At 42.6% G+C, this 24,673-nt stretch overlaps 1 protein-coding gene across 2 annotated transcripts in view; it reads right to left on the bottom strand.

Moving 5' to 3' along the window:
* FOXRED2 (FAD dependent oxidoreductase domain containing 2) overlaps positions 1-24,673 on the bottom strand; it is a 262,874-nt gene that overhangs the window by 33,726 nt on the left and 204,475 nt on the right. For both annotated transcript variants that reach the window (XM_073644100.1, XM_073644101.1), the window contains exon 7: positions 9,535-9,779. In XM_073644100.1, the coding sequence (XP_073500201.1) occupies positions 9,535-9,779 (245 nt within the window). The remainder of the gene's footprint in view (positions 1-9,534; positions 9,780-24,673) is intronic.

Here is a 24,673-nt window from a genome sequence, read left to right as displayed (position 1 = left end):
TAACTCTAGTTGAAAAGTGTTATGTGAAGTGAAAAATCATACTGCTCCATCCAGTAGCCTAATGAACGAGACTGGGCTTGGCGAATGAAAATGTCCAGCATCTCAGACCTTAAATTTACAGTGGTCAAATTTCATAATGAGAATTACCAATTATGGAAGTTTAACCCCATACTGCCATAGCCGGTTTTCAACTTCCTTACAGAGCCCTGATTTTCAAATCTGACATGTTACTTTATAAGTTAACAACTTTGGAATGCTTTTATATAGCTGTAAAAGCATTACACACCGTGCAGTAACTGAGGCAGTGACCCAAGCAAGTCCAACATAAGCAGCTTTTATTCAGCAACACACGGGTTAACAGAAAGTCCTCCAGTTTGCAGTCGGGTTAACATCAGTCCATAACAACGGTTGCCGTGGGCAACGGCCGCGCCAGGCCGCTCAGAGCCTGACGGGTGCAGAGCCTTCCCAGGAGTAGGTTCAGCTACACACAGGCCCACCAAGCTTTCCTGCTATGTGCCTAGCAGGTCCCAACACTGAACAACACTAATCCTTAATGCAGGGTTTTTAACCGGTTCAGGACCGCCCACTGTACATAAACGTCGGCGCTGCCTGGGCTCTGTGCAGCGCTGACGTTTAAAAACGGTGGGTGGTCCTGCAGAGCTCAGGAACCCCAGGGTCCTGCAAGTGCAGCGGTTCCGGTGCAGAGCGATAGCTCTGACAGGGGACATCATCGGGACCTGATTGGATCAGGTCCCAATGATGTTAACCCTTTGCTCTCTTCTATATGCCGCGATCTATAGTGATCGCGGCATATAGAAGATAGTGAGAGGAGAGGGGGTCGTCAACTTACCTCTTCGACGGCCCCCTGATATCTTCCACGACCTGCCGTTGTTATGGCAGCTGGAGGTCACATGACCGCCTCCAGATCTGCCATATATGGTGTCCTGCTAGGCTCAGACTGCAGCTGAAGCCTGGCAGGAGACACTGACTGTGAAACAGTCAGCAAAGATGTCATGCAATGTAATACATGTCTATTACATTGCATGACATCAGTGATTAGAAAAATAAAAATTAATGTCCCATACAGGGACTAAGTAAAAATGTAAAAAAAAGTAAAAAAAATGTTTTCAAACTGTTAAAAAAAAATCACAAAATAAATAAATAAGTATATTTCTGCAAAAACAAAAAAAGTACACATATTTGGTATCGCCGCGTCTGAAACAACCCGATCTATAAAACTGTCACACTAATTAACTCCTTCTCTGCACACCGTAATAAAAATAAATAAAAAACGGAGCAAAAAACTATGCTTTTTCATCATATCGCCAAACAAAAAGTGGAAAAAAATGCGATCAAAAAGCAAAATAGAAATAAAAATGGTACCGCTGAAAACGTCATCTTGTTCCGCAAAAAAAAAGCCGCCATACAGCTCCATCAGCCGAAAAATAAAAAAGTTATAGCTCTCAGAATAAAGCGATGCAAAAAAAATATTTTTTCTATAAAATTGTTTTATTGTGTAAAAACGCCAAAACATAAAAAAATATACCGTAAGTGTAGTATCGCTGTAAACGTACTGACCCGAAGAATAATGCTGCCTTATCACTTTTACCACACGCAGAACGGCATAAAAAAACCTCAAAAAACAATTCCTGAATTGTTGGTGTTCGTTAATTTTACCTCCCAAAAAATGGAATAGAAAGCGATCAAAAAATGTTCATTGTTTTCTTCCACATTCCAAAAATTCCTGTGAAACACCTGAAGGGTTAATAAACTTCTTGAATGTGGTTTTGAGCACCTTGAGGGGTGCAGTTTTTAGAATGGTGTCACTTTTGGTTTTTTTTCTGTCATGAAGGCCCCTCAAAGTCACTTCAAATAAGATGTGGTCCCTAAAAAAATGTTTTCGTAAATTTTGTTGGAAAAATGAGAAATCGCTGGTCAACTTTTAACCCTTATAGCTTCCTAACAAAAAAAAATTTTGGTTCCAAAATTGTGCTGATGTAAAGTAGACATGTGGGAAATGTTATTTATTAACTATTTTGTGTGACATATCTCTCTGATTTAAGGGCATGAAAATTCAAAGTTTGAAAATTGCAAAATATTCAACATTTTCGCCAAATTTCCGATTTTTTCACAAATAAACACAAGTGATATCGAAGAAATTTTACCACTATCGTGAAGTACTATATGTCACAAAAAAACAATATCAGAATCAGGGGAATCCGTTGAAGCGTTCCAGAGTAATTACTTCATAAAGTGACAGTGGTCAGAATTTAAAAAATTGGCCCGGTCACAAAGGCAAAAACAGGCTCTGGCGCAAAGTGGTTAAAGGACCTGTGGCAAGAGCCACTGGAAAACCCAGGTTGGAGGGAGGAGGCCGCCTCACTGCCTTCCTGTAGCCTCCTCCAAGAAATGAAGGCCCTGCCGGGTTTTACTTAATCTGCCTTAGCCAGATAGCCTGACCAGGTCAATGCTCACCTTCATTCCTGCATTGCAGCCGCAGGTGAGTTTGTGACTGCAATGCACTCCAATGGATTTAATAGGTCTCTGTACAGATTCTGGGGGATATATATAATGTCCCTCGTATACAGTCATGGCCAAAAGTATTGAGAATGAGACAAATAGTAATTTTTCCAAAGTTTACTGCTTCATTTTTTGTAATGGCAATTTGCATATACTCCTGAATGTCAAAGAGTGATCAGCTTAACAGAAATTACTGTACTTGCAAAGTCAATATTTGCCCAGAAAATGAACTTTAACCCCCAAAACACATTTCAACATCATTGCAGTCCTGCCTTAAAAGGAGCAGCTAACATCGTTTTAGTGATTGATCCATTAACACAGGTGTGGGTGTTGATGAGGACAGGGCTGGCGATCAATCTGTCATGATTAAGTAAAAATGACATCACTGGACACTTTAAAAGGAGGCTGGTTCTTGGTATCATTGTTTCTCTTCAGTTAACCATGGTTATCTCTAAAGAAACACGTGCAGCCATCATTGCACTGCACAAAAATGGCCTAACAGGGAAGAGTATCGCAGCTACAAAGATTGCACCTCAGTCAACAATCTATCGCATCATCAAGAACTTCAAGGAGAGAGCTTCCATTGTTGTCAAAAAGGCTCCAGGGCGCCCAAGAAAGACCAGCAAGTGCCAGGACCGTATATTAAAACTGTTTCAGCTGCGGGATCGGACTACCAGAAGTGCCGAGCTTGCTCAGGAATGGCAGCAGGCTGGTGTGAGTGCTTCTGCACGCACTGTGAGGCGGAGAGTCTTTGAGCAAGGGCTGGTTTCAAGGAGGGCAGCAAAGAAGCCACTTCTCTCCAGAAAAAATATCAGGGACTGACTGATATTCTGCAAAAGGTACAGGGAGTGGACTGCTGAGGACTGGGGCAAAGTCATTTTCTCTGATGAATCCCCTTTTCGATTGTTTGGGACATCTGGAAAACAGCTTATTCGGAGAAGAAGAGGTGAGCGCTACCACCAGTCTTGTCTCATGCCAACTGTAAAGCATCCTGAAACCATTCATGTGTGGGGTTGCTTCTCAGCCAAGGGAATCGGCTCACTCACAGTCTTGCCTAAAAACACAGCCATGAATAAAGAATGGTACCAGAATGTCCTCCAAGAGCAACTTCTCCCAACCGTCCAAGAGCAGTTTGGCGCCCAACAATGCCTTTTCCAGCATGATGGAGCACCTTGCCATAAAGCAAAGTTGATAACTAAATGGCTCATGGAACAAAACATAGAGATTTTGGGTCCATGGCCTGGAAACTCCCCAGATCTTAATCCCATTGAGAACTTGTAGTCAATCATCAAGAGACGGGTGGACAAACAAAAACCAACAAATTCTGGCAAAATGCAAGCATTGATTATGCAAGAATGGACTGCTATCAGTCAGGATTTGGTCCAAAAGTTGATTGAGAGCATGCCAGGGAGAATTACAGAGGTCTTGAAGAAGAAGGGGCAACACTGCAAATATTGACTTGCTGCATTAACTCATTCTAACTGTCAATATAACCTATAGGTACTCATAATATGATTGCAATTATATTTCTGTATGTGATATAAACATCAGACAAACACTAATAAAAACCAGAGGCCAGCAGATCATGTGAAAATATAATTTTGGTGTCATTCTCAATACTTTTGGCCATGACTGTACGATCCCGGTCACTGACTCACATATCCCAGTGATTTTCAGAATATTTTTTCATGACAAATTGCACTTCATGACAGTGGTGAATTTAGGTCAATAAAATTTGCATATATTTGTGAAAATATCAGAAATTTGGCAAAAATTTTGTAAATTTTGCAATTTTGAACTTTGAATTTTTATGCATTTTTAAAAGTCACATCACACAAAATAGTTCATAAACACCATTTCCCATGTCTACTTCACACCAACATCATTTTTAAACACCATTTTATTTAGTTGGGATGTTAGAAGAGTTAAAAGTTCAGTAGCAATTTTGATATTTTCAACAAAATTTACAAAATCAATTTTTTTTACAGACCTGCTAAGTTTGAAGTGACTATGAGGAGAAAACATGTCATAAAAAAACCCAAAGTGATAACATTTTAAAAACGGCACCCCTTGAAATATTTAAAAACCACATTTGGGACGATTATTAATCCTTCAAGTGCTTCATAGTAATTAATGCAAAGTGGAATGAAAAAAAAAAAAAAAAAAGAAAAATTAAATTTTTTAAACTAAAATTTTGTTTTAGCCTCAACTTTTTCATTTTAACAAGCTGTAATTATAGATTACCGTATTTTTCGGACTATAAGACACACTTTTTTCCTCCAAACTTTGGAGGAAAGTGGGGGGTGCGTCTTATAGTCCGACTACTATATACCTATATACTATGGCTGTGCGTGGTGGGGAAGCGGTAGAGGGGAATCAGCGGGGCACAGGAGGCAGCAGCCGCTTGCTGCAGCCTACGCTGTGTCCGCTACTAAAGAAAATGAATATTCCCTGCTCCCCACGCCCATGGGCGTGGAGAACAATGAATATTAATTTTTCTTAATAGCGCGCACACTGTAGCCGCAGCGCACCTCCTACTGCGCTCTGTGATCAGTGTGCCCGCTATTAAAGCTCATGAATATTCCCTACAATCCACTCCCATGGGTTGTAGTGAATATACATGGTCTTTAATAGCAGGCACACTGACCGCAGAGCGGCGCTGCGTTACAGTGTGCACGCTATTGAAGAGACTGAAAGGTCACTGCTCCCCACGCTATTCTGGCACAGCACTTCACTGTGTGAGTGCATGGCAGGGACACCATGCACGCCCTGCCATGCGCGGCTCACACAGTGAGAGTGTCGGCAACAGAGCGGGACAGAGCTGGAGGAGAGAGGAGGTATGATTGTTTATTTTTTTAGTGGGCAGCGTGATGGGGGCTCAAGGGGTGCCATGCATACCAGGATGGGGGCTCAAGGGGTGCCATGCATACCAGGATGGGGGCTCAAGGGGAGCCATGCATACCAGGATGGGGGCTCAAGGGGTGCCATGCATACCAGGATGGGGGCTCAAGGGGTGCCATGCATACCAGGATGGGGGCTCAAGGGGTGCCATGCATACCAGGATGGGGGCTCAAGGGGAGCCATGCATACCAGGATGGGGGCTCAAGGGGTGCCATGCATACCAGGATGGGGGCTCAAGGGGTGCCATGCATACCAGGATGGGGGCTCAAGGGGTGCCATGCATACCAGGATGGGGGCTCAAGGGGTGCCATACATACCAGGATGGGGGCTCAAGGGGTGCCATGCTTACCTGGATAGGGGCTCAAGGGGTGCCATGCATACCAGGATGGGGGCTCAAGGGGTGCCATGCATACCAGGATGGGGGCTCAAGGGGAGCCATGCATACCAGGATGGGGGCTCAAGGGGTGCCATGCATACCAGGATGGGGGCTCAAGGGGTGCCATGCATACCAGGATGGGGGCTCAAGGGGTGCCATGCATACCAGGATGGGGGCTCAAGGGGAGCCATGCATACCAGGATGGGGGCTCAAGGGGTGCCATGCATACCAGGATGGGGGCTCAAGGGGTGCCATGCATACCAGGATGGGGGCTCAAGGGGTGCCATGCATACCAGGATGGGGGCTCAAGGGGAGCCATGCATACCAGGATGGGGGCTCAAGGGGTGCCATGCATACCAGGATGGGGGCTCAAGGGGTGCCATGCATACCAGGATGGGGGCTCAAGGGGTGCCATGCATACCAGGATGGGGGCTCAAGGGGAGCCATGCATACCAGGATGGGGGCTCAAGGGGTGCCATGCATACCAGGATGGGGGCTCAAGGGGTGCCATGCATACCAGGATGGGGGCTCAAGGGGTGCCATGCATACCAGGATGGGGGCTCAAGGGGTGCCATACATACCAGGATGGGGGCTCAAGGGGTGCCATGCATACCAGGATGGGGGCTCAAGGGGAGCCATGCATACCAGGATGGGGGCTCAAGGGGTGCCATGCATACCAGGATGGGGGCTCAAGGGGTGCCATGCATACCAGGATGGGGGCTCAAGGGGTGCCATGCATACCAGGATGGGGGCTCAAGGGGATCCATGCATACCAGGATGGGGGCTCAAGGGGTGCCATGCATACCAGGATGGGGGCTCAAGGGGTGCCATGCATACCAGGATGGGGGCTCAAGGGGTGCCATGCATACCAGGATGGGGGCTCAAGGGGTGCCATACATACCAGGATGGGGGCTCAAGGGGTGCCATGCTTACCTGGATAGGGGCTCAAGGGGTGCCATGCATACCTGGATAGGGGCTCAAGGGGAGCCATGCATACCAGGATGGGGGCTCAAGGGGTGCCATGCATACCAGGATGGGGGCTCAAGGGGTACCATGCATACCAGGATGGGGGATCAAGGGGTGCCATGCCATGCATACCAGGATGGGGGATCAAGGAGTGCCATGCATACCAGGATTGGGGATCAAGGGGTACATTACTTAGTGGACGCTGCCAAGAGTAGTCATTTGCGGCCACTAAGTAATAGGCAACAAATTCTCTAACAGTACGTAATAAATCCTTTATTTTGTATTATTTTGTATTCCGTGGTTTGTTTTACTCACTCTGGGATCTCTTTATATTTCAGCACATTTCCCTTCTATAGGTAATTTGCACTCAGCTCTGCAGTTCTTTAGGGAAGAACACAAAGCACTTGACGGCCTTTCAGGCAGCATAGCTCTGAGATGCCATAGTCTAGTCTGTGGTTAGGGCTATCTCAGCTCACACAGGAACCACTAGGGACTGCAGGGTCAGGATCTCTAGTCTGTACAGGAACAGGCAGGATATGTTGCAGTTTCGCAATAGTAACAATAGTGTGTTACCTATTTTCCCAAGTGAGTTGCTACACTATCATAACTGGTGATGGGCGAACCCAAACAGTAGAGTTCGGGGTCCGTACTGAACACCTAGTGTCCATGCACGGACCCCGCACTCAAACTTCTCCAGGAAGTCCATGTTACTATTCGGATTCGACAGCCCGAACATTGGGTGTTTCCCACGCTGTCATCTGTCTGACAGTGCGAAAAACACTGGTTCTGCTCGGCGGTAAGTTTGTTACAGCTTGTCAGAGCACTGTGGTTCCCACGAAGCAGCTATGACCGGGGGTAAAAAGGTTACCGCCAGTCACAGGCGTCAGCTAATAAGAGTACAGCTCTCATCATCTTATTCATGCTCTCGCTGATAGCAGCGAGAGCAGACGAGGCTGATGAGAGTATTCATCAGCCGGCGCCTGTGCAACGAATAAAAGGTTCCCCTCTATTTTTGATAACCAGTGCAGGTAAACCTGAAAGCTGTTAGCTTTTTGAACGATTGGACCAACAAAAAGGAGGAGTGGTTGATTGTGTTCCAGAGCAACAGTTCAGTAGCAGTTAAATATTCTTTTTACATTACCAAGAGAAATGTTTGCATAATAGTTTATGAATGCAAGAATTCAAACTAAATAGTATCACTAAAAGAAGTTGTCCACTACTTGGACAACTCTTTGTCATTCCCCATGCTTGGCCCCGATAAAAGAAAAAAGCTTGTACTCAACTCCCGCGCTGGCGCTGTTCCCGCTGTGTCGGCACTTGCTCACCTCGGTGCTCCCATGCTGTTGTTGTGACACGGAATGCCTGCGACCAGACTCCAGTTGAATTGAACATGAAGAGGAAGTCAGAGAGCAGCCACAGCCCAAACTTTCTCTTCATGTTCAAATTTGTCCAAAGGCGGAGACAGTGACGCCAGATCTAACTGGGCGCCGGCGTCACGTGTCACAACAACTGCACGACAGCCCCGGGACCGGGAGTGCTGACACCGTTGGAACGGCGCCAGCACGGGAGGCGAGTAAAGCTTTTTTATTTTACACTTGACTGACATCATTTGCCATTCATAAGTACGATCACATTATTCATCATTTAAACAATGAATTGCTCGTGTAGACAAACTCTTAGGTTAAGTTCCCACAATGAGTTTTTGGTTAGTTTTTGATGCTGTATATTTTAGCTGCACAAAAAAAATGCAGAATCTTACAGTTAAGGCAAAGTGGATGGGGTTTATAGAAATCGCATGCCCCCTGTTTTTTCTGATTCAGCATAAACTGACCTGCGGTGCATGTTTGAGATTTGCAACATGTAAATTTCTCTTGTGTGTACGGTGAGTTCTAAAGGGAATCTGTCACCCCCCTAGGAGTATATAACCTATTAATATAGGCAGGCGGGGATTCCTTACGGGCCCGGGACCTGGAGCAATCATTACTATAAAGGTATAAATATAAGATTTCAAAACATCAAAACCATTAATATGAGGCATACAGGTATGAATAGATTTACATTTCTATCACCTGTATGCCCATATTAATAGGTTGTATACGTCCCAGGGGTGACAGATTTCTTTTATGTATGGATTTTCTCATGGAATTAGAAAATCCACAAGTGAAAATTGCTGCGAAAACGCTCTAAAACGCATGTAATCCACACAAAAGGTTTGATACCTGGTAGTATCAAAAACAAAGCTTTATTTAAAAAAGACATACCAAAATGAGACAAAAACTGCAGCATCAAAAAAGAAATAAAAATGAATGTTAAAAAAAAAACACATAAAAGCAAAAGAAAATGCAAGCAACCTAATCTACTTTTTAGGTTCAGAAATGCTGCAGAAAATCTGCATCAGCAAAAACCTCCACATTGTGGGAATGTAGCCTTGGGGTGGTGAGTACTACATAACACAAGGATTTAAAAAAAATAATGCCAGTCACTGTATACACTAGGCATAACACAGTAACAGTTTTGCATGGGCTGCCAATTTTTATCAACAGCGGAACAATATATTCTAGAAAATACTTATCCTAGTAAAATATATTTGTATGGAAACTGACAGCTGTCTAGCATAAGTGTAATGTGTAACGCGACTTTGGTCCACTATAACACTAGGTACATGGGTTACTTTTCATTCTTTTTGTATGATATGTATGTGAACAAATCCTATACATAGTAAAATATTACAGCTAATTTGTTCCCTTTAAACGTTTGTTTGTTTTAAATACCTGATGGAAGTTGCTTGTAATAGTAAATTACTGGATGCAGGAAGTTGGAACGCCATGCAGCTTTTGCATCACCAATAGCACGGTTATAGTGGAAAACATCTTTGTCTGGTCCAGAAAAATTCTTTCCATATTCCATGACTAAAACAAATACTCCTGTGTCATATACCTTCCTTCCACTGCTTTTGCCTATAGTGGGGATACTTCCAGCTGGTACCTCTTCTAGATACTCAAATTTGGTAGAATCCCTTAAATAAAAAAAATTGGGAAATTTAAAAACATTATTATAAAATATATCAGCCAAACAGTTGTCTTTTAAAATGGAGATAAAAGTACCAGAAATAAATGTGATAATTTAACAAAAAAGAAAGATATGCTCTTAAAAAATTACAAAATAATATGGATCTTGTAGTTCGCCAAGCTTACAAGGGGGGGGCACAATAGTGATCTTAGATGCTGGATTGTATAAAAAATTAAACTTAATAGACCTGAACAATGATGATATCTATTTAAAATTGACACCAGACCCCACGCAGGATTTCAATCTAGAACTATTAAAATTATTACAGGAGGGTCAGTGTATGGGGGCAATAGATGAGAAATTGGCAGAGCACTTGTATGTAAATCATCTGGTAATTCCCATATACCATTCATTCCCCAAAATTCACAAAAAATATGTTCCCACTAAGACCCATAGTGGCTGGTATAAGATCGTTGGGAGAAAGATTAAGTGGATGGGTAGAATTTTATTTACAACCTCTAGTACAAGAGATACCCAGCTACATCAGGGATTCAAAATTTGTAACTAGTGTATTTGATAATTTCATCTGGCAGGATAATTTCAATTGGCTTTTCAGTGATGTAGTAGCGCTCTATCCTTCTATTACGCATGGCGTAGCATTGTCAAGTCTGAATTATCATCTAGACACGTATAGTACCTACAATGTGGAAATTAAGGATTTCATCCTATTGTCAGTCAAATTTCTTTTAGACCATAACTATTTTAGTTTTGATGGTCTTTTTTTACCTACAAAAGAGGGGAGTCAGTATGGGCAGCAAAGTCTCCCCTTCCTTAGCCAATATTGTTATGTCTAGATGGGAGGAGGTTTACATCTATAATGACACCAATATATACAGTTCTAAAATTATATGGTATGGTCGATTTATTGACTATCTGCGCTTGGTGGGGGGGAAGACACAGGAAGAAGCGTCGGACTTTATGAAAATCCTAAATTGCAATGATTTTAATCTCAAATTTACTTGGTGTTTCGACAATTATTCTATTATTTTTTTAGATCTTAAATTAATTGGAGATAAATACACCCATTCAGTGAATATAGCTCCTTATAGAAAAAGTACGGCCAGCAATACCATCTTACAAGCAGGATCGTGTCATCCCCCACATATCAAACAGAAAATCCCCTATGGGGAACTAATCAGGACTAGACGCAATTGCACAGATAGGATTACTTTTAAAAAGGAAGCAAATAAAGTCTGTGGGAGACTGCAAGCCAGAGGGTATCCGGATTGGACACGTTGGAAGTCTTATCAATCAGAAACAAATCAGGATCGCAAAGATCTTCTTAGAAATAATAAGAGAAGTAACAAGGGAAATTTTAGCCCAAACATAACATACTCTACAACATATATTCCCCAATAAATTAAAATAGTGAATATTATTAAAAAAAATATCCCAATGTTACATCAGGATTCTTGTCTGAAATCCCTCTCACTCTTCTCCCTCCCCTATACCATTTGCTAAGGAGAAGAGCTAACACTCTAAGAAGTTGCTTCTATGCAAATAGCAGGGTACAAAAGAAGCCACAAACCCCACTATTCAGGCTAGTTACCATACCAAATGGAGAGACATGGGTGATAAATAGACACCTGCGTAAATAGGAAACCGCTCGTTAGGCTGCAAAGAAAATCTGTCACACTCCTCACAAAAGCCAGGACATTCCCACCTGCATTAGGCAGATTCGTAGGCACCGAAATGAGATATGGAATATTGGAAGTTCTATAATTCCGATTGTAATGGGATACATAGTTTTAGCGGCAGGGTTAACTAAGGAACAGATGCATATTTTTCCGTACCTGTGTGCCACGCTGGTGAGCTGTAACGCAAGAGGGAAAACATGACCAACAGCAGTTATGTCATGTTTGGTCTCTAAATAGAGGTAAAATCGCAATAAGAAATAAGGAATCCCTTGCTACCTTCTAAGATCAACCAGTGAGGAGTTATCGCAGAAACAAGAAATTCAATAAATCCAGCCCACGTGAGGTCATCACAGGGGAGTGTGTGGGCAGGCCGCCGCCTTCGGCATAAAAGATCAAGCCAAACATGGGTCTATACTCATGCCGGGAGATACATATTTGTGTAAGCAAGTGTTCCGTTCCATAACGGCCAGAATTGGAGTGCTTTCCTCCAGCTAAACTGAATCGTCTCTGCGATCGGTCTAGAAAATTTCTTCTGTTAATCCCTTTTATTTTGTGTAACTGTACATGCTGCATTGTCTTGTCCCCATTTGTAAAATCTTTTGTTTATTTTTTCATAAACACTGCCTCCCTTTTGGATTAAATATAACATTTAATAGTTCGTTTTCTTCTGTTCTGTAATCATTCCTCCCCCAATGCCATATACGCTACCAGAAAGCAGGCATCCAATCAGGCCTCTGTTGGATTTTATATCTTTTAAAAAACGAAACTGATTGGTGGTGGCAGCGAATAATCTTAATTGGGTTCTCGAGAATATGGCAGTGATCGTATGGGGGAATATACACATATTCCATGAGTTGGAATTTGGAGGTGTGTACGCCATACGCTCACTTCTCGCTTGTCGATAACTACGTAGTGAATAATCGGGATTGTGCGTGTGCATAATCCCTAACAAATTGGTGGTAGCGGTTGGGATATTGTATGATCCTGCAAGTGTCGTCCTGACAGCCAATTTGCAGAAAATTCGTGAGTACACCACTGTATTATCAGTACATTATATATATATACAGCACTCAGTGTAAGGGAGCACATCCCTTGTATTATCAGTACATATATATATACAGTACAGACCAAAAGTTTGGACACACCTTCTCATTTAAAGATTTTTCTGTATTTTGATGACTATGAAAATTGTACATTCACACTGAAGGCATCAAAACTATGAATTAACACATGTGGAATTATATACTTAACAAAAAAGTGTGAAACAACTGAAAATATGTCTTATATTCTAGGTTCTTCAAAGTAGCCACCTTTTGCTTTGATGACTGCTTTGCACACTCTTGGCATTCTCTTGATGAGCTTCAAGAGGTAGTCACCGGAAATGGTTTTCACTTCACAGATGTGCCCTGTCAGGTTGAATAAGTGGGATTTCTTGCCTTATAAATGGGGTTGGGACCATCAGTTGTGTTGTGCAGAAGTCTGGTGGATACACAGCTGATAGTCCTACTGAATAGACTGTTGGAATTTGTATTATGTCAAGAAAAAAGCAGCAAAGTAAAGAAAAACGAGTGCCCATCATTACTTTAAGAAATGAAGGTCAGTCAGTCCGAAAAATTGGGAAAACTTTGAAAGTGTCCCCAAGTGCAGTTGCAAAAACCATCAAGCGCTACAAAGAAACTGGCTCACATGAGGACCGCCCCAGGAAAGGAAGACCAAGAGTTACCTCTGCTTCTGAGGATAAGTTTATCCGAGGCACCAGCCTCAGAAATCGCAGGTTAACAGCAGCTCAGATTAGAGACCAGGTCAATGCCACACAGAGTTCTAGCAGCAGACACATCGCTTCAACAACTGTTAAGAGGAGACTTTGTGCAGCAGGCCTTCATGGTAAAATAGCTGTGAGGAAACCACTGCTAAGGAAAGGCAACAAACAGAAGAGACTTGTTTGGGCTAAAGAACACAAGGAATGGACATTAGACCAGTGGAAATCTGTGCTTTGGTCTGATGAGTCCAAATTTGAGATGTTTGGTTCCAACCACCATGTCTTTGTGCGACACAGAAAAGGTGAACGGACGGACTCTACATGCCTGGTTCCCACCGTGAAGCATGGAGGAGGAGGTGTGATGGTGTGGGGGGGCTTTGCTGGTGACACTGTTGGGGATTTATTCAAAATTGAAGGCATACTGTACCAGCATGGCTACCACAGCATCTTGCAGCGGCATGCTATCCCATCCGGTTTGCGTTTAGTTGGACCATCATTTATTTTTTAACAGGACAATGACCCCAAACACACCTCCAGGCTGTGTAAGGGCTATTTGACCAAGAAGGAGAGAGAAGGGGCGCTACGCCAGATGACCTGGCCTCCACAGTCACCAGACCTGAACCCAATCGAGATGGTTTGGGGTGAGCTGGACCGCAGAGTGAAGGCAAAAGGGCCAACAAGTGCTAAGCATCTCTGGGTACTCCTTCAAGATTGTTGGAAGACCATTTCCGGTGACTACCTCTTGAAGCTAAATCAAGAGAATGCCAAGAGTGTGCAAAGCAGTCATCAAAGCAAAAGGTGGCTACTTTGAAGAACCTAGAATATAAGACATATTTTCAGTTGTTTCACACTTTTTTGTTAAGTATATAATTCCACATGTGTTAATTCATAGTTTTGATGCCTTCAGTGTGAATGTACAATTTTCATAGTCATGAAAATACAGAAAAATCTTTAAATGGGAATGTGTGTCCAAACTTTTGGTCTGTACTGTATATACACACACATATATATATATATATATACACATATACACACACACGCAGTGCTCAGTATAAGTGAGTACACCCCCTATTTTCAGTACATTATGTATATATTGTAGTAAAATGACTTGCTCGGCTCTCACAGGAAACACTTCTTTGATTAAACTTCCTGCTGGTTTATTAATATACGGCATAAACTACGTCAGGGTTACACAAAATAAACACGGCTTCTCTGGGATAACGGGAAAACAAAAAGATAAAGTATGGCACAGTTCATAAAGGAGTGGGGTTTCACCAGCTCTGGTTAACACAAAACAGTTCAGCAGAGTCCTTCTGTGGAGCTCTCTGGCCTCCCCCTCAGTCTGCAGTAGCCAAGGATGAGCCAGACTTGTGCAAGTCCACAATTCTCTTCCTGATATCATGGCTGATTTCTTTACTTTCCCATGATGCTACACAGAGAAGTAGTGAGTTTCAAGTGTGCCAAAAAAACCAGAAGCTTCCAAACACATGACATCATCATATGTCCAGAAGTGTTTAAAGGCATAGTAATCTTAGTGTATGTAAACTTTTGACTTTGCAGTAAGTAATAAAAATGCCTATAGATATATATACACTGCTCAAAAAAAATAAAGGGAACGCTCAAATAACACATCCTAGATCTGAATGAATGAAATATTCTCATTGAATACTTTGTTCTGTACAAAGTTGAATGTGCTGACAACAAAATCACACAAAAATCATCAATGGAAATCAAATTTATTAACCAATGGAGGCCTGGATTTGGAGTCACCCCCAAAATTAAAGTGGAAACACACACTACAGGCTGATCCAACTTTGATGTAATGCCCTTAAAACAAGTCAAAATGAGGCTCAGTATTGTGTGTGGCCTCCACTTGCCTGTATGACCTCCCTACAATGCCTTGGCATGCTCCTGATGAGGTTGCGGATGGTCTTCTGTGGGATCTCCTCCCAGACCTGGACTAAAGCATCCGCCAACTCCTGGACAGTCTGTGGTGCAATGTGACTTTGGTGGATGGAGCGAGACATGATGTCCCAGATGTGCTCAATCTGATTCAGGTCTGGGGAACGGACGGGCCAGTCCATAGCTTCAATGCCTTCATCTTGCAGGAACTTCTGGCACACTCCAGCTACATAAGGTCTGGCATTGTCCTGCATTAGGAGGAACCCAGGGCCAACCGCACCAGCATATGGTCTCACAAGGGGTCTGAGGATCTAATTTCGGTACCTAATGACAGTCAGGCTACCTCTGGAGAGCACATGGAGGGCTGTGCGGCCCTCCAAAGAAATGCCACCCCACACCATTACTGACCCACTGCCAAACCGGTCATGCTGAAGGATGTTGCAGGCAGCAGATCACTCTCCACGGCGTCTCCAGACTCTGTCACATCTGTCACATGTGCTCAGTGAGAACCTGCTTTCATCTGTGAAGAGCACAGGGCGCCAGTGGCGACTTTGCCAATCCTGGTGTTCTGTGGCAAATGCCAAGCGTCCTGCACGGTGTTGGGCAAGGAGCACAATCCCCATCTGTGGACGTCGGGCCCTCATACCACTCTCATGGAGTCGGTTTCTAACCATTTGTGCAGACACATGCACATTTGTGGCCTGTTGGAGGTCATTTTGCAGGGCTCCGGCAGTGCTCCTCCTGTTCCTCCTTGCACAAAGACGGAGGTAGCGGTCCTGCTGCTGGGTTGTTGCCCTCCTACGGCCCCCTCCACGTCTACTGGTGTACTGGCCTGTCTCCTGGTAGCTCCACCAGCCTCTGGACACCACGCTGACAGACACAGAAAACCTTCTTGCCACAGCTCGCATTGATGTGCCATCCTGGAGGAGATTCCACAGGAGACCATCCGCAACCTCATCAGGAGCATGCCCATGCGTTGTAGGGAGGTCATACAGGCACGTGGAGGCCACACACAATACTGGGCCTCATTTTGACTTGTTTTAAGGACATTACATCAAAGTTGGATCAGCCTGCAGTGTGTTTTTCCACTTTAATTTTGGGGGTGACTCCAAATCCAGGCCTCCATTGGTTAATAAATTTGATTTCCATTGATGATTTTTGTGTGATTTTGTTGTCAGCACATTCAACTTTGTACAGAACAAAGTATTCAATGATAATATTTCATTCATTCAGATCTAGGATGTGTTATTTGAGTGTTCCCTTTATTTTTTTGAGCAGTGTATATCTATATCTATATATACACTCCGTTCAAAAGTTTGGGGACACCCAGACAATTTTGTGTTTTCCATGAAAACTCATACTTTTATTTATCAAATAACTTGCAAAATGAATAGAAAATATAGTCCAGACATTGACAAGGTTGAAATAATGACTTTTATTTGAAAGAATAATTTTCTCCTTCAAACTTTGCTTTCGTCAAAGAATGATCCCTTTGCATCAATTACAGCATTGCAGACCTTTGGCATTCTAGCTGTTAATTTGCTGAGGTAATCTTGAGAAATTTCACCCCATGCTTCCTGAAGCCACTCCCACAAGTTGGATTGGCTTGATTTTTGGCACTTTTTGTGTACCATACGGTCAAGCTGCTTCCACAACAGCTCAATGGGGTTGAGATCTGGTGACTGCACTGGCCACTCCATTACAGATAGAATACCAGCTGCCTGCTTCTTCCCTATATAGTTCATGCATAAGCCCTTGAGAAAGGTCCACAATTTTGGACCGAAAAGTTGCCGTATGGGCTATTAAAAGTTACCACTTTATTCTACTCTGTGTGCTGCCTCCATATTTTTGCATAGATAGATATATATATATACACACATATACACAGTGGGTACGGAAAGTATTCAGACCCATTTCCATTTTTCACTATTTATTTCATTGTAGCCATTTGGTAAATTCTAAAAAGTTCATTTTTTCTCATTAAAGTACACTCTGCACCCCATCTTAACTGAAAAAAAAACAAACAGAAATTTAGAAATTTTTGCAAATTTATTAAAAAAAAAAAAAGCTGAAATATCACATGGTCATAAGTATCCAGACCCTTTCCTCAGACACTCATATTTAAGTCACATGCTGTCTATTTCCTTGTGATCCTCCTTGAGAAGGTTCTACTCCTTCATTGGAGTTCAGCTGTGTTTAATTAAACTCATAGGACTTGATTTGGAAAGGCACACACCTGTCTATATAAGACCTCACAGCTCACAGTGCATGTCAGACCAAATGAGAATCATGAGCTCAAAGGAACTGCCCAAGGAGCTCAGAGACAGAATTGTGGCAAGGCACAGATCTGGCCAAGGTTATAAAAGAATTTCTGCATTACTCAAGGTTCCTAAGAGCACAATGGCCTCCATAATCCATAAATGGAAGAATTTTGGGACCACCAGAAGTCTTCCTAGACCTGGCCGTCCAGCCAAACTGAGCAATCGTGGGAGAAGAGCCTTGGTGAGAGAGTTAAAGAAGAACCCCAAGATCACTGTGGCTGAGCTCCAGAGATGCACTAGGGAGATGGGAGAAAGTGCTACAAAGTCAACTATCACTGCAGCCCTCCACCAGTCGGGCCTTTATGGCAGAGTGGCCCAACGGAAGCCTCTCCTCAGTGCAAGACATATGAAAGCCCGCATACAGTTTGCTCAAAAACACATGAAGGACTCCCAGACTATGAGAAATAAGATTCTCTGGTCTGATGAGACGAAGATAGAACTTTTTGGTGATAATTCTAAGTGGTATGTGTGGAGAAAACTAGGCACTGCTCATCACCTGCCCAATACAATCCCAACAGTAAAACATGGTGGTGGCAGCATAATGCTATGGGGGTGTTTTTCAGCTGCAGGGACAGAACGACTGGTTGCAATTGAAGGAAACATGAATGCAGCCAAGTACAGAGATATCCTGGATGGAAACCTCTTCCAGTGTGCTCTGGACCTCAGACTTGGCCGAAGATTCACCTTCCAACAAGACAATGACCCTAAGCACACAGCTAAAATAATAATTAAGAGGTCTGGAGAGACCTGAAAATGGCTGTCCACCAACATTCACTATCCAACCTGACAGAACTGGAGAGGATCTGCAAGAAAGAATGGCAGAGGATCCCCAAATCAAGGTGTGAAAAAATTGTTGCATCATTCTCAAGAAGACTCATGGCTGTACTATCTCAAAAGGGTGCTTCTACTCAATACTGAGCAAAGGATCTGAATACTTATGACCATGTGATATTTCAGTTTTTCTTTTTTAATAAATTTGCAAAGATTTCTACATATCTGCTTTTTTTCCAGTCAAGATGGGGTGCAGAGTGTACTTTAATGAGAAAAAAAATGAACTTTTTAGAATTTACCAAATGGCTGCAATGAAACAAAGAGTGAAAAATTTAAAGGGGTCTGCATACTTTCCGTACCCACTGTATATATATATATATATATATATATATTTGCATACACACACACACAGTGGCATGTAAAAGTTTGGGCACCCTTTGTCAAAATTACTGTTATTATGAACAGTTAAGCAATAGAGATGAGTGAGCACTAAAATGCTCGGATGCTCGTTATTCAGACCGAGCAATTCGTAATGCTCGGGTGCTCGTTTCGAGTAACGAGTATAATAGGAGTCAAAGGGAAATCTGAGCATTTTTCTGGCAGACCCAACAAGGAGGTCTGGTGGGCAGTGAAAAATGTTCAAATAGATGGGAAAAGTGCTGAATGGAAGGAGAACAGCATGGGGAAGACCCATGGAAGTATCTGACTCCAAGATCGCTGCTGAGAACAATGATGTGACACCTTTACTACACTGACAATAAAACATTAAAAAATCAACGAAAAATTGCATTTTCCTGTATAATGACTTGTATATAAGGCAAAATTTAAAAAGGATTTAAAATTTTTTATAGTTCACGTAAACCAAAATTTTATTTTTTATTAAAAAAATAGGAAATTTCAGTGTAATTTATGAAAGAACTATGCACCAAGTGCAAACCCTACCAAAAATTACAAGCAGGGACATCCATACACCCTTGAAGGCAGCAACTGTATTGCCTCACTCAAATATGTGAACAAAAGTGTAGATGTGGTACTCCTACACTCAAAGGCTTTGCACAATGTGTAAAGCCAGGAAAAAATTATAAGTAGGGTCATCCATAGACCCTAGAAGGCAATAACTGGCGGGCCTCATTTAAATATAGAGCATTAAAAACACTTTATGTCCTGCTATCATCTAGTTGTGTGTAAAAGTCGGGTCTAAGCCAGGCTTTGTTCATTCTTATCAGAGTGAGACTGTCAGCACTTTCTGTTGACTGGCGAAAGAGTCTGTCTGTTATGACCCCCTCGTGGTACTAAAAATCTGCTCAGACAAGACGCTAGCGGCACAACACCTCCAAGTCATAGAGGTGCAGCTCATGCCAGGTGTCCAGCTTTGAGACCCAGCAGCTGAAGGTCGCAGAGGAATTAGGGCGTACGCTGGTTTGGTTGGCCAGGTATTACTTGACCATCTTTTAAAACTTTTCCCTCCTTGTCAAAAAAACCCGGACATGAGGGCATGGACGTTGGGAGGATGTCATGAAATTGCCTTAAGCCTTTGACAGTCTACCCCTGCCTCTGCTGTACCTGGTGTGTGCCTCCCTGCCAAAGAGTGTCTCGTCCTTCATTGGGCAAGAAACTAGCGTTTTCTGATGGGAATTTTTCAACATATTTTCCACAATGGCCTTCTGGTATAGCACTATTTTAGAAGACCTCTCCGCCTCAGAAAGAGGAGATGCAAAGTTCTCCTTGTAGCGTTGGTCTAGCAGGGTGAACAACCAGTACTCTTTTGTTGTACAAGATGAATTTAACCCGAGAATCACAAAAAAGGCAGCGGTACATAAAGTCGGCCATATGTGCCAAGCTCCCTACAGCCAACACTTACCTGTTTCCACTATGATGATGACTCTCCATCTCCTCCTATTTCTCTTCCTCCTCATTCACATCCTCAGACCATCCACATCGGAGACACGGGACAAAGGTTGTGTGGGTACCAGCCTCTAGCCACCAGCTCCTGTTCCTCCTTTTCCTCTGCGTACACCTATACACTGTTACCCAATCTGCGCTGAGCGTATGAGATGAGGCTGGGAAGAATCTCTCTGTCTTATTTCTTCCTCCATCTCCACCTGGTACACATGCTTAGCTTCATGTTTAATTGTGAGCAGTGACTGTTTAACCGCTTCCCGACCGCCCCCTGTACATAAACGCCGGCTCTGTGCAGCGCCGACGTTTATGAATGGTCGGTGGTCCCGCAGCCCTCAGGACCCCCAGGGTCCTGCAAGCGCTGTGGGTGCGGTGCAGAGCGACAGCTCTGACAGGGGACATCATCGGGACCTGATTGGATCAGGTCCCAATGATGTTAACCCTTTGCTATCTTCTATATACCGTGATCTATAGTGATCGCGGCATTTAGAAGATAGTGAGAGGAGAGGGGGTCGTCCACTTACCTCTCCGACGGCCCCCTGATGTCTTCCAGGACCTGCCATTGTCATGGCAGCCGGAGGTCACATGACCGCCTCCGGATCTGCCATGTATGGTGTCCTGCTAGACTCAGCCTGCAGCTGAAGTCTAGCAGGAGACATTGACTGTGAAACTGTCAGCAAAGTTCTCATGCAAAGCAATACATGTCTATTGCATTGCATGAGAACAGTGATTCGAAAAATAAAAATGAATGTCCCATACAGGACGAAGTAAAAATGTAAAAAAAAAGTAAAAAAATGTTTTCAAACTGTTAAAAAAAAAATCACAAAATAAATAATTAATAAATAAAATATTAAACCAATAATTCCGTATATTTATGCAAAAACAAAAAAAGTACAAATATTTGGTATCGCCGCGTCCGAAACAACCCGATCTATAAAACTGTCACACTAAATTAACTCCTTCTGTGCACACCGTAATAAAAATAAATAAAAAACGGAGCAAAAAACTATGCTTTTTCATCATATCGCAAAACAAAAAGTGGAAAAAAATGCGATCAAAAAGCAAAATGGAAATAAAAATGGTACCGCTGAAAACGTCGTCTTGTTCCGCAAAAAAAAAAGGCCGCCATACAGCTCCATCAGCTGAACAATAAAAAAGTTATAGCTCTCAGAATAAAGCAATGCAAAAAAATATTTTTTCTATAAAATTGTTTTATTGTGTAAAAGAGCCAAAACATAAAAAAATATACAGTAAGTGTAGTATCACTGTAAACGTACTGACCCATAGAATAATGCTGCCTTATCACTTTTAACACACGCAGAACGCCATAAAAAAAAACTTCAAAAAACAATTCCTGAATTGTTGGCTTTTGTTAATTTTACCTCCCAAAAAACGGAATAGAAAGCAATCAAAAAATGTCACGTACCCAAAAATGGTACCAATAAAAATGTCAACTCGTCCCGCAAAAAATAAGCCGTCACATGACTCTGTCGGCCGAAATATGGAAAAATTATAGCTCTCAAAATATGGTGATGCAAAAACTAGATTTTGCAAAAAAGCATCTTTTAGTGTGTGACAGCTGTCAGTCATAAAAACCTGATATAAATCTGGTATCTCTGTAATCGCACCGACCCGAAGAATAAAGTAATCTCATCACTTATACTGCACGAGGAACGGCGTAAAAAATAAATAAAACCAATTCTTCACCTGCTACTGATTTGTTTATTATGTCTCCCAAAGATCACAGTAAGGCTCTGCTCACATTTATCCTGCGCTCTGCGCTGAGCACTTACACCAGAGTTTCCGAGTAAATCCCTGAAATACGTGATTCAGACGGAACCCATGACAGAAGATTCCCTGTAATGAGGCAGATATAGGCCACTGTGGATGAAGTCTGGCCTGTGATCCCATGGTGTCAGTTTTTTTAGGCGTGCATAAAAGTGCAGTTGGCCACAGTTTTGTGCACTTCTGAAAAAAAGGACACCGCTAAACAGAGGCCAGACAGAGTCCAGAGTAACTCTGCTGCCTCATTACAGTGAATGGATCCCGCAGGGGTTTCATCTCAATTCCATCACTTGGAAATTTAGATGGAAACCCCGATGTAAGTGCTCAGCCTAGAGCGCCGGATAAATGTTACGTAAAATGTCCCCAATAAAAGCTTCAACTCAGTCCTCAAAAAAAGCTAGTCCCCACTCAGGTCCGTTATCTGTTAAAAATATAAGGGACTTCCAAGTTACTGGTAGCAGAAAGGCTCTGGAAAAGAGAAATGGCCCTTGCCCCCCAAAAGAAATTTAGAAAATTTTGTGCTCCCAAATCCAAATGCATATTCTACAATAATTTGTTCTCCAATTGTCAAATAGCGCACCGTCCCTCCCAGATCTCGCCGTATGGCTAAGCGGTACGATACAGCCACATATGGGGTATTGCCACTTTTAGAAGAAATTGTGTGACACATTTCGGCACCATTTTTACCCATTGCCCTGTGTGAAAATGTAAAATCTGAGGGTAAAACATTTTTTTGTGGTAAAAATATAATTATGTTTTCTTCACTGCCCAATGGTATAAATTAAAAAATACTCACTACTTCCCTAGATGAATTCCTTGAGAGGTGTAGTTTACAAAATGGGGTCATTTGTGGGGGTTTCTGCTGTTTCGGCATGTCAGCGACTCTTCAAATGTGACATGGTGTCTGCAATCTAACCCAGCCAACATACTGCTCCTTTCTCTTCCGAACCCTGCCGTACAACCAAAGCAGTGGTTTTCCCCCACATATGGGGTATCAGCGTGTTCAGAAGAAATTGCACAACAAATTTCATGGTGCAATTTCTCCTATTACCCTTATGATAATTCAAAATTAAGGGATGAAAAACGTTTTTGTAGGAAAAATGTGAAAATTTTATTTTTACAGCTCAATATTATAAACTTCTGTGAAGCACCTTGGGGTTCAAGGTGCTCACCACACATCTAGATAAGTTCCCTAAGGGGTCTAGTTTCCAAAATGGTGTCACTTGTGGGGGGTTTCCACTGTTTAGGCACATCAGGAGCTCTCCAAACGCAACATGGCGTCCGCTAATTATTCAAACAAATTTTACATTTGAAAAGTCTAATGGCGCTCCTTCCCTTCCGAACCCTGCAGTGCGCCCAAACAGTAGTTTTCCTTCACATATGGGGTATCAGCGCGCTCATGAGAAATTGCACTACAAATTGTGTAGTCCATTTTTTCCTGTTACCCTTGTGAAAATAAAAAAATTGGGTCTAAAGTAATATTTTTGTGAAAAAAAGTTAAATGTTCATTGTTTTCTTCCACATTCCAAAAATTCCCGTGAAACACCTGAAGGGTTAATAAACTTCTTCAATGTGGTTTTGAGCACCTTGAGGGGTGCAGTTTTTAGAATGGTGTCACTTTTGGGTATTTTCTGTCATAAAGGCCCCTCAAAGTCACTTCAAATTAGATGTGGTCCCTAAAAAAATGTTTTTTGTCAATTTTTTGGGGAAAAATGAGAAATCGCTGGTCATCTTTTAACCCTTATAGCTTCCTAACAAAAAAAAATTTTGGTTCCAAAATTGTGCTGATGTAAAGTAGACATGTGGGAAATGTTATTTATTAACTATGTTGTGTGACTTATCTCTCTGATTTAAGGGGATGAAAATTCAAAGTTTTAAAATTGCAAAATTTTCAAAATTTTCACCAAATTTCCGATTTTTTCACAAATAAACGCAAGTGATATCGAAGAAATTTTACAACTATCATGAAGTACAATAAGTCACGAAAAAACAACCTCAGAATCAGGGGAATCCGTTGAAGCGTTCCAGAGTAATTACTTCATAAAGTGACAGTGGTCAGAATTGAAAAAATTGGCCTGGTCACGAAGGCAAAAACAGGCTCTGGCGCGAAGTGCTTAAGTAGGCACAGAAGTGGGAGCGTTACGCTGACTATGGAGTCATCGCAGCTCACCATCTTTGCGGAGTCCTCAAAGTCTTGGAGAATCGCACAAATGTCAGACATCCATGCCCACTCTTCAGTTGTTATGTGCGGTGGCTGACAAGAATACCGACGGGCGTGTTGAAGCTGGTATTCAACAACTGGCCTCTGCTGCTCACAGAATGTGTAGTGTGGAGTGTCCAGCACATGGGTACGTCACACAATTGTCGGTAAGCTGGCACTTACATGCAATACTCCCACACTGCGAGAGCGGCGGCAGCCGTAGCCGACTTGCAGAAATGGGCGCTGATGTGGAATCATAGAATCATAGAATGGTAGAGTTGGAGGGGACCTCCTGGGTCATCTGGTCCAACCCCCTGCTCAAAGCAGGATTCACTAAATCATCTCAGACAGATGTCTGTCCAGCCTCTGTTTGAAGACGTCCATTGAAGGGGAACTCACCACCTCTCGTGGCAGCCTGTTCCACTCATTAATCACCCTAACTGTCAAAAAGTTTTTTCTAATATCTAATCTGTGTCTCCTCCCATTTAGTTTCATCCCATTGCTTCTAGTCTTTCCTTGTGCAAATGAGAATAAAGATGATCCTTCTACAATGTGACAGCCCTTGAC

Source organism: Phyllobates terribilis, unplaced genomic scaffold (genome assembly GCF_046119375.1).
Source record: "Phyllobates terribilis strain yellow unplaced genomic scaffold, ASM4611937v1 Scaffold_8__6_contigs__length_399053987, whole genome shotgun sequence".
Classification (NCBI taxonomy): Eukaryota; Metazoa; Chordata; class Amphibia; order Anura; family Dendrobatidae; genus Phyllobates; species Phyllobates terribilis.
The sequence above is the reverse complement of the archived record's forward strand: the minus strand, read 5'-3'. Positions and strand labels throughout refer to the sequence as shown.